At 35.5% G+C, this 16,516-nt stretch overlaps 1 protein-coding gene across 1 annotated transcript; it reads left to right on the top strand.

Moving 5' to 3' along the window:
* Positions 1-207: 207 nt before the first annotated feature.
* On the top strand, positions 208-12,445 carry LOC128870358 (putative nuclease HARBI1). Its single transcript, XM_054112971.1, has 3 exons — positions 208-233; positions 3,950-4,703; positions 12,413-12,445. The coding sequence occupies exons 1-3, from the start codon at positions 208-210 to the stop codon at positions 12,443-12,445; spliced, it is 813 nt and encodes a 270-aa protein (XP_053968946.1).
* The last annotated feature ends 4,071 nt before the right edge of the window (positions 12,446-16,516 follow it).

Genomic DNA, 16,516 nt, shown 5'->3' on the forward strand with positions numbered 1-16,516 from the left:
GGATTGCCAGTTGTGGGTCTTTTTCCCACAAACTCATTTGGTTTTGGTTTGTTCATATAGTTTATGTTATGCGTACGCATGGATGTATCAACATCCATAGGCTTTGGCCTCGGCTGTGGCTTGAGGAATGGTCGCGGCGGCGGATTGTTCATTTGTCTGAACTGCGGCAGGTTGTTCATTTGCCTGAACTGCGGCGGATTATAAAATATGTTGGGTCAGTATGGACCGGAAAGGTTTGCGCGAGGCTGTGGTAAATATGCCAATTCGGGGTAGAGTTCTCTATTTTGTCGCGGCGGCGGCATATTAAACTTCCTTGGTGGAAGTGGAGGACGAGGATCATGCATCCTTTTACTTTGGCCGTTCATAGCATAATGAGACCGATAGTTCTGGTTTTCCAATTTCAGGCAGAGATGGAGTGCCTGAGGAAGGTCTGCCGGTTCTCTTATACCGAGCAGTCTCGGCAAATCGCCTTTTAAGCCTCGAATGAAAGTATCGAGAGCTTTGTCTCGGTACGTTCGAGTTAAGAGATGCATTGATTCTGGACCGGCGTCGATGCATCCAATTTTATTTAATATGAGCGACAGGTGAGAATATACCTGTTGGTAGAACTCTTGGATGGTGAGGTTACCCTGCACCAAAGAGGTCATCTGGTACTCAAGGGTACCTAAATCGCGTTTGTCCGCGTAGTGAAGGGTGAGGCATTTTGAAATGGCCTTCCACTCCAAAGGGGTATTGTACGACTCGAGGGCAATGTCTGCATTACCCACGATCTTGTTTCGTACTACATTAAGTATGCCATAATATTTGGGGCTTCCTCTTTGGGGCTCGTAGATCTGAAGAACGCGATCTACGCTTTTCTTCCAGGAGTTAAACTCTCCTGGTTGCCCTGAGAATTCTCTAATGCATCGGACAACGTCCGGGATTTTGTCTAGATCCGAGACATTATTCGAATGTCTTGGATCTATGGTAACGTCAGAGATGTCGGAAAAGTTAGAATTTGGATTCAGCTCGGCGTGTACGATGTTTCTTCCCTCTCGTTGAAAGATATTACTAACCACTCTGGTCACTACATCCGTCAACTGTGCCATATTTATTTCTGGGGTGTTAGGGATGTTAGGGACAGGAGGTGGTGTTGTATTTGTGTTTAAAACTGGGGGCCTGATTAAATTGTTAGGGTTAGACATTTTCCACTTTTACTAATTTTCACTTATTAATATTACTTTCCAATTATTAGTATTAATTTTTAATTATTATATTAATACTTTATTAATATTCAATTTTCCTTCTAAATTTCTTTTGATAATATGAAATATTCTTTCCTTTCCTAAATTTTCTTTTGTATATATTTATTTAACTTTCTTAATATTCAAATCTTTTAGTGGATTTTAATATATTTGACTTTTTTACTATACGACTCCCTTTTGGGTAGATTTAATATTTTATTTCAATTTCGGTCTTTTAGTTTCCTTGCATAAATTTAATAATATTGTATATATTTTTTTTTATTTAATTCTCTTTAATTTTATTTTGATAAACTTAACTTTACTGCTTACGATATTATAATCGGGGTCAGCGACATCTCCTTTTTGTTTGGGGGTCCTGTGGTGCGGGCAGAGCGGCTTGGCATTCGCTGCCGTCCTTTTCCTCTGCAGTTCGTCCTGCAGTTACTTAGGGGCCTCGTTCTCTACACCTGACCGGTTCCGCTTTTTGTTTTTGAAGGCGGCACTGCAGCTAATTTCTTTTTAGGTGGCTGGCCGTAATCAAACGTGTGTGTATTTTTTTATGCGTATTAATTTTCGATTTAACACTTTTCACTTTTCGCGGAACTTAAACCGGTCCCTGCTCGGGCGCCAGTTAAATTTTTATTTATTAATTTTTGTTTTTAAAAAATATTGCGGAGCGAACTCCGTCTTTTTTATTCGAGCCTTTAACTAGAACTAAAGCTTATAATATTTTCTTAAATCTAAGCATACCCAAAAAGCATAGCCAATTTGACGATGTCACCTGCTTTGCCGCGTGACACCGTTCCTGGAATTTTGTTTCGAAATAGTTCGCACGGTAAATAAGCAAACATAGTAGCGTCAGCATAATTGCAATAAAAGCGGATGCGCGTGCAACGGGTCGCTTACAGCGTATGCAGCGTTAACTTATATCAACACTTATTTTATATTGTATATCAATTTATAGTTTATGTATTCGGCAGCAGTTACATACATACAAGTTTCTTCCTAACAAATGCAAAAACAATTCTGCTCTATGTATGTATACATACCCACTTAAGTGGTAATTTATGTCCTAGCATATATACATACATATATACCTACTTGCCTTCTAAACTTCCTACAAAATAATTGTATTTCTATGTTACTACATCCATGCACGTTCATACATTCATGCATATATGCGCGAACACAGCGCTCACTTCTTGCTTCCGTGTACTTTTGTCTTTCACCAGTCGATATTCCTAATATTGTACTTACAAAAACACAATACTTTGATGGACCCAAAAGCAACAGCAAGCGCAACGCGATGGCCGCTTTGCCACCACACATTCTTAAATGTTCCAGAACACAACAAAAACATACCTCACATGCGCATGTCGCCCAAAGCTAAAATCTAAGCTTTGCGACTACGGCGCTGAACAATTTAGAACAAAAACAAAAAGTTCATTCATAAGTTCGAGCTCATATTTCAATTTCATTCATTAAACGAGCCGCCCATGTGCCAATTTTCGCGACCATTCGAAAATAGTCAATATTGGAATATTTCGCGTGGAATTATTTGCCAATATTTGATAAATCTTGAATTTTTGTCATGTCGAGTGGCCGCGGCTCCGTATGTATGTATGCACCCTTATATGTATGTAAATATGTCTTCTAATTGTTCGACAGTCGCGAGTTAATGCGACTTATAGCGTTTTCTTTTCTACATGAAATGTTGCCCAGTGCTGCCACTTTCGAATTTTGTGATCTCTTGTATCGACGGTGTAGATAATTGCCCTATTAATCAGCTGATCAGTAATAAAAGTAGCCCCTTATTTGACTCTTTCTTGCTCACATTAATCGGCTGTGTCCGAGCGGCACAGATAAAGTCTACACATTTTTGACATTTAATTTTAGCAGTCGTGAATTGAAAAAGCGAAAATTGAGATTATACATAGAACTATTGAAATATTGTAGCTGCCCGTGATATTTGCAAATTGAAATTACCAAAATCAGTAAGAGATATTGTATTTTGTCTGGTAAATGTGTTTGCGCGAAAATATTGAGTTTTACATACATAGTTACCTCCATACAAATAATTGGTGTCATAGGTGGAAGAACATTGTTAGCCGGGAAATGGAAAAACGATACTTGATTTTAGCAAACAATTTAATAAATGACCTCCTAGAGTCGTCGTCCTCTTCTTCAGATGACGAGGAGCTCGGCGTACTTTTAAATCCAAAAATTAACTGCTTACGCGTAAATAACTTTGTAAATGAAGTAGTCAACTTGTACACAGGCCGCGAGGTAATTTTTACATAGGGGCACGGTTTAGTTTTCGCCCACCAAGTTTCAGGAAAGATGCATACTATGAAGAATGGTGTTAACGCTTTTTCTTTTTTCTGGGTGGAGTTTCTTGAAGATATCTCGCCCATTTCCGCTTACCGCTCTCAAACTAGTGGGCAAAATACTAGACACCATTTCAATAATTCTGTTCAGTGCTTTTTTATATACTGTATGTTTTTATAATTTATTAACATTTACAGTTTAAACAAAATTTTCGCATTGAGCGTGAAAGTGCGAATGATTTAATCGCAAAATACACAAACAGCTCGTACTATATAAGGAGGAACTATAAAGGAGGGAGACCACAAGCAACGCCAAACACACACGTGTTATTGTTTTTATGGTAACAATGGAATGACTCCAATGTGTATGCATTTAATTCAAATAATTTTCTTATGTAGGTTTTGCTGCAATAAAACTACCATACGTGAGGTTAGCAACCGGTTTAATGTGTCATATTCTTGTGCCCATAACGTGATAAACAATGTTGTGTCGTTTCTGATTGGACTTTCACCAGACATCATAAAATTCCCCCAAAGTGCTACTGAAAAAGAGATTATATCAAATGAGTTTGCGGCAATCTCTGGTTTTCCTAACGTATTAGGCTGCATTGACGGAACCTACATTTCGATAAGGGCGCCGAAAAAAAAAATTCGTTCAACATATATAAATAGGCATGACACAATTTCCGTGACTATGCAGGGTATATGTGATGCAAATTTAAAATTTTTAGATGTTTTCAATGGCGTGGAGAGTAAAGTGGACGACTCGCGTGTGTTGAAGTTATCTTTCATTGGTAAAGAACTTCCAAAGCTATGTTTACCAAAATATCATGTGTTAGGGGATTCTGCATATCCGATCCGAAATTATTTGTTAACGCCGTATAGGGATTACGGGAATTTAACTGAGCAAGAAAAGAGATACAATTACAAATTTAGTCAAACACGGGTCCGAATTGAAAACGCCTTTGGATTGTTAAAATGTCGTTTCAGTCAACTTATGCGATTATATTTTCATGAAGTTGAGACTACAGCGAAATTTATACTAGCATGCTGCGTACTTCATAATATTTGCATAGACAAACAAGATTCTATAGAGAAAAAAGAATACTGCGTTGATCCTGCTTCCGTTCAGGAACAACATTTTCCTTTCGAAGTAAGCGACACTGTTCTTACTGAGCTGGGCGAAATAAAAAGAAGCCAAATAAAATCAATTTTTTGACATGTTTTTTTAAAGTACCTAAATTTGTTTATGAAACTCAAAAATTTTCCTGTTAGCAACATTGAATAGGTTAGTTCAAAAACAGTAAATGTTCAAAATTAACGTTCCGAGGAAATCAAAAAAATATTTTTAACTTCGTTCGGCATTTCCCCTTATTTGTGCAATATTAACAGCTAAGTAACGTTTTAAGGTCAGTCAATGAAGAGACCAAATATGTAAAATTTTGGACTAGCACAGTTTTCGAACGCACTAATTGCATTAACAAGATGTACCTTGAAAGAAACTTCAATAAATATTAAAAAACTACTTTTTCTTTTGTTTTATATATTGTATTTATTGAAAATAAGGGAGATCACATTTATTTGCTTCAAGCAGGTACAAAGTAAAAAATAAATAGGCGAAACGTTGGACCAGGAACGAAAGGCACTTCCTCCCATTTTATACTAAATTACAGAAGCCTGCAAAACCAAAATATTTCAATTAACATTTATTGGATCATAAGCAGCATACACAATTCAAACCGGCTTTAATAACTAACCTCACACGCCCACAGCTTCAAGCTGGTTTGTTTTCAGTGATGCACTTTTCCAAAAGGCTTTCGATTCTTGCAGCTTTCTCCATTCTTTCCTTGTGTCGCTTCTCTCTGCCTTCCTCCTTCCTAGCAGCAATTTCTAACATAGTTTCTTGGAGCGTTTTCTTCGTTCTTTGCTTTTCTTTTGCTGCGACCTCTTTTTTATCATACATTGGCTACTTATTTTTATTGCCGACTCAATGGAATCATCTATTTTGCATATTTTTTCGAGCTCTTCTTCAAACTGTAGCTTTTGGCGTTTTGCACCTGAGGTCCTGTTATTTTCCACTGCCAATTTTTTACGTTTCATGATGGTCTTATACCTTTCTTCACACTGCTTCCAACTTTCCCCATCGAACTCTGCGCCAATTTTCATCCACATGTCCTTTTTTGTCTTTAACTGCTCGAAGGGACCAATGTCCGGCAAATAGGAGGCGTATTTATCCAGCAGAAGTCTCGTTTCGCCTTCCGTCCATACTACCAAAAAGGATCGTTTAAATAATTAGCATTTTTCACTTTTTCACATTTGATAGAAAAGTCAAGACATTCTCATATTATCTGTAACTGTTTTGCTGCTAATATGACTTTCTTCATTAGCTAGCATTCTTTTATTTTTTTATATTAAACTGTCCACCAAAAATTTCTGCAATTCGTTGTCCGATTAGCGCGCGAAAAAACAGCTGATTGCATTTCAGGGTTACAGTTTGTGTTCTTTTATAAATGTGAAGGGCTGCACTGAACCTTAAAAATGGTAGCAGTTTCACAAGGGGAAGTGTGACTTTGAATAACTTTTGCACGTGCGCATGGCAACATTTTTGTGTAGAAAAGAAAACGCTATTAGATTCCTTGAACAATTCCAGCGAATCACACATTTCTGTCCGCAAAGCCGCATATAAATTAATAAAATACTTGTTGATTTTATTTATTTTAAAAAGAGACGACTATGTCCTCTATATGTTTATTTATTTTAAAAAGAGTGGACTATGTCCTCTATATCTTTTATTAATAAATTAGTGAATTATTTGCCGGAAGACTACGTCTTCTTAATCGGACTTTTTCATTAATACTAACTACATTGTTATTTTGCCGGAAGACTGTGTCTTCTTAGTCGGACTGTTGATTTATTAATAATTTTGTTTCTTACTAGCTACTTAATGTTAACTATCGAACAGCAATCATCACGTTGAATGCAACGTGAGTTTATTTGAGGTCGTCAGCACTTTGAGTTAATAAAATAATTAAATTTGGAGCAAGCGGAACTGTGTCAGCAATTGCGACAAGAGGTATCGAACTTTATTAAAATGAATATTTTAGTTAAAAACTTGTATCAGCAATTGAATTGCGACCATGGGTATTCAACTTTATTAAAGTGAATATATTAATTATTAACTTCTCCCTTCTTAAATTGATTGTCCTCAATCGTATAAAAAAACGGAATATTGTTCAATCTTGGTGGTTTGATAGGAGCTTCTAATGCTATTGGTTTATGGGATTCAGCACAATGTTGCACACTCATTGTCACACGAGGCTCGTTATTAGTGTGTGGAATTTGAGATTCCCAAACAATTATTTTTTTTGTATTTTTAAAGAGAAATCGTAAGCATGATATGGAAATGATAATTGGACTGAGAATAACAGAGATTGACCATCCTCCAATTTTCAAATGTTTCCGAATAGTTGAAATTACTTCCGTATTATTAATCTGTAATTCATTAAGAGCTTTAAGTGATAGGAAATTAATATGGTCGCTTTCAAAAGGAGCGGGCTGCATTAATGCGGGGATGATTTGTAAAGGTGAGGCTTTTATATTACTAAAAGTCCTATTGTTAATTTTAATAGTGCTATTATGAAATTTAATAAGAAGTGTTCCAGATATTATATATTTCTCCGCGTTTTATCGACAAAAATAGCCATGTTGCAATCATTTACTAGGATAACCCCTGACTCGATCTCTTCGATTAATGGGATATGATGATTTGCTCGTTACACATGTAGAATTTTGACTGCTTATAAGATTAGGAATACATTTAGTATATGAAATATTCGTTATTTGGGTCTCTTTACAAATTATTATTTTATTATATTTTTCACAATCATTTATTATACCATATACCTATAGTGTTATCATTTTTTAAAATCTGCTTAAATTCTAAATTAATTACAGATTTTTTTCTTTTTACTGGTCTTAAGATTACGTTTTCATAGGTTTCTTAACCAAATAAAATATTTTTTTATTAGTACTGTATAAGACAGATATTTTGACAAATTGGAGTGCCTCTTCGGGGCTCACAAAAACAATATTTTCTTCTCTAATTTTACTTGTAGCAATTTCAATTTCTTTTTTATCTAATATTAATGGGTTGACGATTCCAAGCTTCGCCCATTCGATTCCATTTTGAATATTTATTAACTCTTCCTTAACTAGTCTTACTCTATTTTGTAGATTTATAGCTATTTCGTTTTCTAATAATACACCTTTTCTTATTACATTAGAAATTTGATTTACTATATCTGTTAGATTTATTAATCTTTTATTAAAAACTTAATTTACGGACATTTGTTTATTATTATTTTTGTTTAGATCATTTATATTACTGGCTATTATTTCGAAGTCGTCGTGATCTGCAGATCCTGCGACATATTTCCAAATAGTACCTATGGCATTTATTGCTCTTTTATTTTTTTATAGTGGGTGTTATATTTTCTAAAATATTTTCGGTAAGGCTTAATTCGTGGATAAGGATGGGATACAGGTTATGGTGATTTGGGATGTTTTGTTGGATAAATGTGTGGGTATTGGATATGGATATTGCGTACTGTGCCAGATCTATTGAATGTAAAATAGTAAAAGTTCCTTGCTGAATTTTCGCTGTACCTCTATTAATTGTCACGACATACGAAGAAGTGTAATCCACAATTTGAACTTCAGTTTTTACAAAGGTTAAATACAATACAATAATTAGAACTGCCGATGACATTATTGATGTTGTGCTGCTGCTGGTTGTTGGTTGGAATTGTGGTTTATTAAGCACAGAGGGTCGGATAAGGTTGTTTGACATTATTTAAAACTTTGTTAATTCAATAATTATTTATTTTATATAGTTTTTTTATTTTATAATTCTCTGGACGGTCCCTTGGGTGGTGAATTGCAGAGAATGTTCTTTGTTATAAGCTGGAGGGTCCCCCCGAAGGTGGTGAGTCGCAGCTTGAATTATATTGTTTTATTGGCTGTACAAGCCAGATTTTATTATATTGTAATATTTATATATTTTTTTCTTTATAACTCTCTTTATATTTTTGGGTTTTTTAAATAATTCAATGAATTTGTATTTTGTATTTTTGTTTTAGTTAGACTTTTATAATAATATTCAATTTTGTATTTTTCACAAATTTGTTTAATAATTCTTATTTAATAGTAATATTCGACTTTGTATTTTCTCAATAATTTTTTTAGTAATTCTAATTTAATAGTAATATTCAACTTTGTATTTTTTCAATAATTTTTTTAATAATTCTTATTTAACAGTAATATTCAACTTTGTATTTGCTCTATAATTTTTTTAATAATTCTAATTTAATAGTAATATTCAACTTTGTATTCTCTTGTTACACCCAAAAGTTTTCGGAAAATTTTTTGTTTTTAATTCTTAATATTACTTAATATTAATATTCTTACTCTAACACTTCCCAGCAGTGGGGTGTGACTCCTCTTTGCTGATTTCCGCTACTGGGGCACCTCCAAGTCGCAGTATTGGAAGCGAGCGTTCCTTTCCTATCGGATTCCAACGCTGCGCCGGCTCACGATTCGCGTCCTTGTGATTGCACTCTTTTTTGCACAACACTTCACTCGCGAACTTTAAAACCGGTCCCTTGCTCGGGCGCCAATTAATAAAATACTTGTTTATCTTTATTTATTTTAAAAAGAGTAGACTATGTCCTCTATATCTTTTATTAATAAATTATTGAATTATTTGCCGGACATAGTCTTCTTAATCGGACTTTTTCATTAATACTAACTACATTGTTATTTTGCCGGAAGACTATGTCTTTTTAGTCGGACTGTTGATTTATTAATAATTTTGTTTCTTACTAGCTACTTAATGTTAGCTTATTTGAGGTCGTCAGCACTTTGAGTTAATAAAATAATTAAATTGTCAGCAATTGCGACAAGAGGTATTGAACTTTATTAAAATTAATATTTTGGTTAAAAACTTGTATCAGCAATTGAATTGCGACCAGGGGTATTAAACTTTATTAAAGTGAATATTTTAATTATTAACTTATATGTACCCTATGATCAAAAAGTACCGGGAATGTTTAAATTAAACAAAACAGAGTTAAATTTAAGGCAAATTTATATTATCTCCTTCAAAATATGACCCGTTCTCCAAACACCCCCGGCAGGCCGACATGGCCTTCAGCTCCTTCGTCGTATTCTCTTTGATCGGTGCGATGGCGCGTTATCATCATGCAAAATCCAAGAATTGTTTGCTCACATTTCCGGCCGTTTGCAACATACAGCATCTCTCAAAGGCTTCAAAACGGATAAATAATATTCTTTATTGACTGCCTGGCCCGATGGAAGGTACTCATGGTGGACTATGCCTTGGCAATCGAAGAAAACAGTCAACATCACCTTCCCGGTTATTTTTGCTCATAGCGTATACATATCCCATCTTTTCACTGACGGACAAGAATGCGGTCGCAGTTGTTGTTTTTTATACGCATACATTTTGCGTTCGTTGAAGGTTTGTATATATTTATATACATATGCGTGTATGCGCGTTTGGCTTTCTGGATGCATCCATGGATATTCGAATATTTTCTCATCAATATGTGTATGTAAGTAGTTCAGATTTGACTGAAGAGATGAAATATAGGAATGCATATTCATATGATTGCCTTTATGGCTGTTTTACATATAAATCAATTCAAAAGAAGTACGAATAATGTTATATAGAAAATAAATTTATAAATAACGGGTATTAGAAAAACCTGAATACACTATTTTAAATCAATTCTAATTAAACCAAATACAAAAAATTAAATAAAAATATCAAACAAAGAAAAGTGTGTACAGGACTTGAACCTGAGTCAAATACGGAACGATGTAGTACGCCTAGACATGTCTTTCATGCTTGCGCTAATCTATAATGGTTAATTTACCTTTCTAAATCGGTCATTTATTCGACTTGCTGTTTTATATGCATACATTTTGCGTTCGTTGAAAGTTTGTATGTGTATTTATATATGGACGGATATTAGAATGATATTTTGTCATCAATATAGCTTAGATATGATTAAAGAGATTAAATATATGCATGTTTATATCTACATATTTCCTTTTTGATTAAATCAGTACATATCCGGTATGAACTATTTTATACAGAAAAGAAATTTTCTAAATATCAAATTCAAAAAAAACCTAAAACAGTATTTTAAAGCAATTATAAATAAATTAAACTCAACAATTTTACCAAACTGAATTGTAAAAAAGAAATAGTGCAAGGAAAAACGTATGACTATTCAGGGCCTTAACCTGGACTAAATACGCGTCTCAAACATCATACAAACAATGCCGCCGACTTTAGCAACTGCGACATGAATTGACTGCTTGCGCATCTTTCCTAATCGCAAATTCATTCGCTTCGCTGTGGGCATGAAATAAGTCGAATCCCTTACTAGTGTGGTGAAAAATCTTATGAATCTTAGTGTGGTAAACGCAGAAAAAATCTGAATTCCTCTGCTAGCGTGGTAAGTAAATATAGAAATCCTCCACTAGCGTGGTAAATATCAGCAATCCCCCACTAGTGTGGTAAGTTGAATTTTAAAATCCCTTAGTATGAATCTACAAATTAGTACTCGAAAAAAGCTCATTTAACATTTGCTCCTTCTCATTCCCTTAACATTCTCTGGTATGAATCTGCAAATTAGTACTCGAAAAAAGCGCATAAACATAATATATGTATGTATATAATTTGTATAGTTTTAAATTTACTAAAACGCACACACCAAATTGTGAGGATGTTGGATGAATTGTATAAATACGGGCTATTGCATCGCTGGCAAAAACATTGTGATGAGTTTCAGCCGGTGTTCCTTGCTCCACCGGCTTTGGAGCTTTAGAATATAACAAAGTTCTCGCAAAATCATCTGACCGACATAAATTGAAAAAAACAGTTAACGTTGTTGCAGGTGGTTGAGTCGCTCTTTGCGCTGCATTATTTTCCGTGAAATAAACGCGTTGGCCATTTTCAAGATGAACGGACAAATGTAAAACCGTTGGGTATCTGTCGCGAATAGGAAATGAAAAAATTCGCCACGCTGCTTCATTGCTACTTATATACCTGCCCATTTGGTATTGTGTAATTTCATCATTGCTGTTTTCAGCTATTGCTCCAAAAACAGCCATATCGCTACCTTTATGAATGTACTTGCTAATATATTTGATCGATTTAACGGAATTACAATATTCAACGTTTATGTGGGCTTTATAAGTTTTCGATGATATAGGCGAATAAGGCACGATCCATCGGTTGTCAATTTCGATTTGTTCACCTCGAAGTCTGAGCTTTGTTGTAAATCCGTTATCATCTTTTGAACGTCGTCGGTACAATGGATATCCGTCATTGCCTGTTATCGTTTCAGCAGTCAAATTCCTTGGATAACTTTTTGAGCATTTACCATCAATCATGCATGGTGCGGCAGTATTCAAATTGCCACATGGCCCATGTATCATATTCTTTATTACAATTTGTGATAATTCCGGATCAACACTTGGGTCAGGTAATTCTGCCGAAATTATATCATCGATTTGGTTAGTTCTTATCTTTTCTTCTAACCATATTAATATGTGCGCATGCGGCAGTCCTCGCTTCTGCCACTCAATCGATTACATCCAACAACGTACTGCACCGAAAATTTTATGTTTCACAATTAAATCCATAAATGATTTGAGTTTTTGCCGAAACACACGTGCTGTTATATCATGACGATCGTGTGTTTTATTTTTTATTTATTTATTTGAAAGAGTAACAACTAATTAATAATTATTCCACTTATAATATTACAGCGCTGGCTACCAGGGCCTTCGGCTTATTGCTAAAAGGAAAAAATAGTCTAATAGGATTTAAAAATATTTAAAGTTATTGGCAAATGCATGACTGATGGTACTCATGTTCATTCGTACTCACATGTGTGCGTAACATATATACGCTCATCGTATGTACGATTAAGCGCATAGATGTACGCCCGTATATTCACTAACGAACATTTGTACCATGTCCAACAAGGATTGTTTACATACATATATTAAAAGTAATATGATATATACAAGAAAAAATAATGGTTAAGTAGGTATCTTACACAGATAAATGAATTTATAAATGATGTTAATACTATCGATATCGCGAAGCTTTAGGTAGGATGATGGTTTGGTATTGTTAAAAATGGAGGTTCTTATTTGTTTGAGTCCAGCACATTCGTCCAGGAGGTGAAGAACGGTGTTGTCGGTAGAGCCGCAAAAGGAGCAGGTTTGTTTTGTGGAGCCTTTTAAAAGGTGTGCATGTGTGGTGAGTGTGTGTCCAATTTTAAGGCGAACAAATATTTTGAGTTTGCCGCATGATACATTAGATGGATATATCGGAGTTTCCCCATTAGGGTTGTAATTTTTGTAGCAGTGATGATAGCTACACCAATCGCTAGCGAAACATTTCTGAATATATTTTTTTTCGAGCTTCTTAATGTCTTTATCGATGAAGTGTTCGGATAGATGTAACGGTTGTCTGGAAGCTTCTTTGGCAAGTTCGTCAGCTTTCTCGTTCCCGCGAATACCGGCGTGACCTGGTATCCACATAATTTTTATGGTATCCTTATGCTTTAGAAGTATTTTGCGAATTTTTTCAATTAGTGGGGTGTTGTTGATGTGGTTAGCAAGGGCTTCGAATGTGGATTTGCTATCACTACATATTAGATATTTATTTCCACTACTGGAGGCAAACCGTACCGCTTCAAATATTGCAGCTGCTTCAGCTGTAAATATCGAGCAATATGTTGGCATTGCAGCGGCCGAAATCAAACCACCAAGCTCGTTTGTCACTGCAAACGTAGTGCTGGTGTCAGACTTCGATCCGTCTGTAAAAATAAACTCCCAGTTACCTCTAAGAGGTTCAACAAATTTGTTATAGAGTTGTTTGTATTTGTTGGGGCTGGTAGAGGATTTTGGATATTTTAATAAAGTGGTGATGAAGCTAGATCTACGATCCAACCACTGCGGATGCGTTTCGATTTATGAGAGCGTTGGTACAGAAACAATGTCGAGGTTCTTGAATGAGTTTAAAATGCGCGATATTGCTGATGGTGACTTGGACTTGTCTTTTTGAAGCCATTCTGATTCAACGTATGAAAACAGCAACTTGTTTCTGCAGTGAAGCATTTTTGGGATTTGCATCATTGAGTTGCTCATTGTTCTTTGCGAAATAGCTGGCAGTCCTGCTTCGGCTAAAATTACCTTTATTGGAGACGTGGGGAAAGCGCGGATACTTCTCCTGGCCGCAGCATGGTATGGTGTTTGTAGGCGTTTGATATGTCTTCTGGCGCAGTGTCCGTATATTGCGAGTCCGAAATCGATTTTAGAAAGTATTATGGCTTTTGTTATATTGACAAGAGTTCTTATGTGTACTAGACAATGTTTAGATGAGAGGTATTTAACAATATTAAGTCTAGAGAATAAGCTTAGTCTAACATATTCACAATGATCTTTGAACGTATATCTCTTATCAAATATAATGCCTAATATTTTTAAACTATTAGTATGGGGGATTGGAGAGTTAAAAAGGGAAAGGGTAGGGAAGACGCATTTATGTTTCCTGCAGATATGGAAAGATGTGCTTTTGTTAACAGACAGATTAGCTCCGGATATTTTTGACCAAGTGTTTAAGTCCTCCAAGATATTAGAGAACGCGGTTTTTATTATAGTTAGGTCTTTGATTTTCGAAAAAATAAGGACGTCATCGGCATAAACGAAATGCTCAATTTGGGTATATGACGAAATAATCCCGCTAATTACGTTGAACGCGATTGTAAACAGGATAACTGATAACGGCGACCCTTGAGGGATACCATTGAAAAGGGGAACAATTTTTGATTTTTGATTATTTGCACGAACAAAAAATTTGCGATTGCAGAGGAAGGATTTTACGACATTGAATGTTTTTTCACCAACTTTCCAACGTTTAAGTTCTTGTAATACGCAATGCGCTCCAATTCTGTCATATGCCTTTTCAAAGTCTAAACTAAGTATTGAGACGTGATTTTTAGACGATAGGGCTTTAGTAATGAAATGATCAAATAATAGAAGAGGATCTATTACGCTTACACCTTTCCGAAAAGCAAACTGATGTGGGTTTATGAGATCATTCTGTTCGGCAAACCACACAAGTCGCCGAGAGATTATCTTTTCTAGTACTTTTGACATGCTAGGTAATAGCGAAATTGGTCTATAACTTGAAATCAGAGAATTGGGTCTGTTCGGTTTTGGGATAGGTATAATCCCAGCAGTTTTCCATGCCTGTGGGTATAAACCTCGGTCTAAAATCAGATTATATAATCTTACAAGCCTTGATTTCACAGCGAAGGGAATATTTCGTAAAATAGGATACGATATTTTGTCTGCACCTGGTGTTTTGCCTTTCATTGAGGAAATAGTGCTATCAAATTCAAATAATGTGACAGGAGCATCAGCGCATGAAGCAGAGAGTGTAGGAGAGAGATTTCGATAGTTTTCGTTTTTGGTGTTTGCATTTAACGTATTAAAATCTGGGCTAAAATTTGATGAGTGGGAGTAGTCTGACCATGTGCCTGCAAATTTATCGGCTATAATTTGGGGATCGTAGATCGGGCCTTCTGGGGAATGAATGAAGGCGATGTGGTTTCGTTGGAGTGACGATGTAAGTGTTTTTATATCAGCCCATACTTTTTTTGGGCTAGAGGACGGAGTGATTTCCGACGTCAGTTTTTCAAGAGATTGTCGTTTTGAGGATTTAAGTTCTCGCCTGAAAAGAGCATTGGCTTTTTTGTAATTTACATAATTTTCGTCAGTTCTGTTCCGTTTGTATTGACACCATAATTTTTTCTTCGTATTTCTAAGTATTGATAAAAGCTGTGACCAATAAGGTAATTTGGTAGAGAACTTTTTTGTGTTTGTTTGTGGTATGGAAAGATGAGCAGCTGATCGGATTATCGATTTGATGGTAGATGCCTCTTCATTGATGTTCGTTGAGAATGGCTTATTTCTAGACAGATATAATAAAGAGTTGCAGAATTTTGGCCAATCTGCTTTTTCTGTTATGAATTTGGCAACAGGTTTGACTTGGTAGGAAAAGGGAATTGCAAGAGAGGAAATGATAGGGAAGTGGTCACTATTGTGCAAGTCATCCAGTGTTTTGGATGAGAGTTTAGGAGCTATGTATGCTGAAGATAGGATGATATCAGGGTGGGAAAAGGTTTTATGAGTGGAAAAATGGGTGGGTGCACAATCATTTAGGACAACTAAATTTTTGGAGAGGATTATGTCCTCTATTATGGTCCCTCTTTTGTTGGCCGAGGCGGAGCCCCAAAGGGGGCTCCACGCGGTAAAGTCTCCTAATAATATGATTGGAGTTGAAAAAGGGTCTAGGATGTTGTTTAGATCCCTGTTATTAAAATCTTGATTTGGAGGAATGTAGCACGTAATTATTGTTACTTTAAAACCAATGTCGACTTCAAAAGCTAACGATTGGATGTTGGAGTTGATAGGTATTTGCTTATGGATAACTGATTTTTTTACAAATACGGCAATGCCTTGTTTACTGTAAGTATTTTGAGAGCTGTTATGGAAATAACTCACATAATTATTAGGGGGATAAGCTGATTTACTGGCTGGAATATGTGTCTCTTGTAGTGCTATTATTTCGGGAGTAAATTTTTTAATTAATAAATTTAAATCTGGATAATTGTTAAAAAGGCCATTAAGATTCCACTGTAGTATTCTCATGTTTCATTATCATTCATTGCTACTGTATTACTAGTATCAGTATCAGAATTCGTGGGAGGGAAAGCAGCAGAGGAGCTGAGGTAGGAATTAAGTTGAGGTATTAAGTCTGCTGAGCGACAATTTATTTGAGAGATGAAATCGTAA

The sequence above is a fragment of the Anastrepha ludens genome, chromosome X (assembly GCF_028408465.1).
Source record: "Anastrepha ludens isolate Willacy chromosome X, idAnaLude1.1, whole genome shotgun sequence".
NCBI lineage: Eukaryota > Metazoa > Arthropoda > Insecta > Diptera > Tephritidae > Anastrepha > Anastrepha ludens.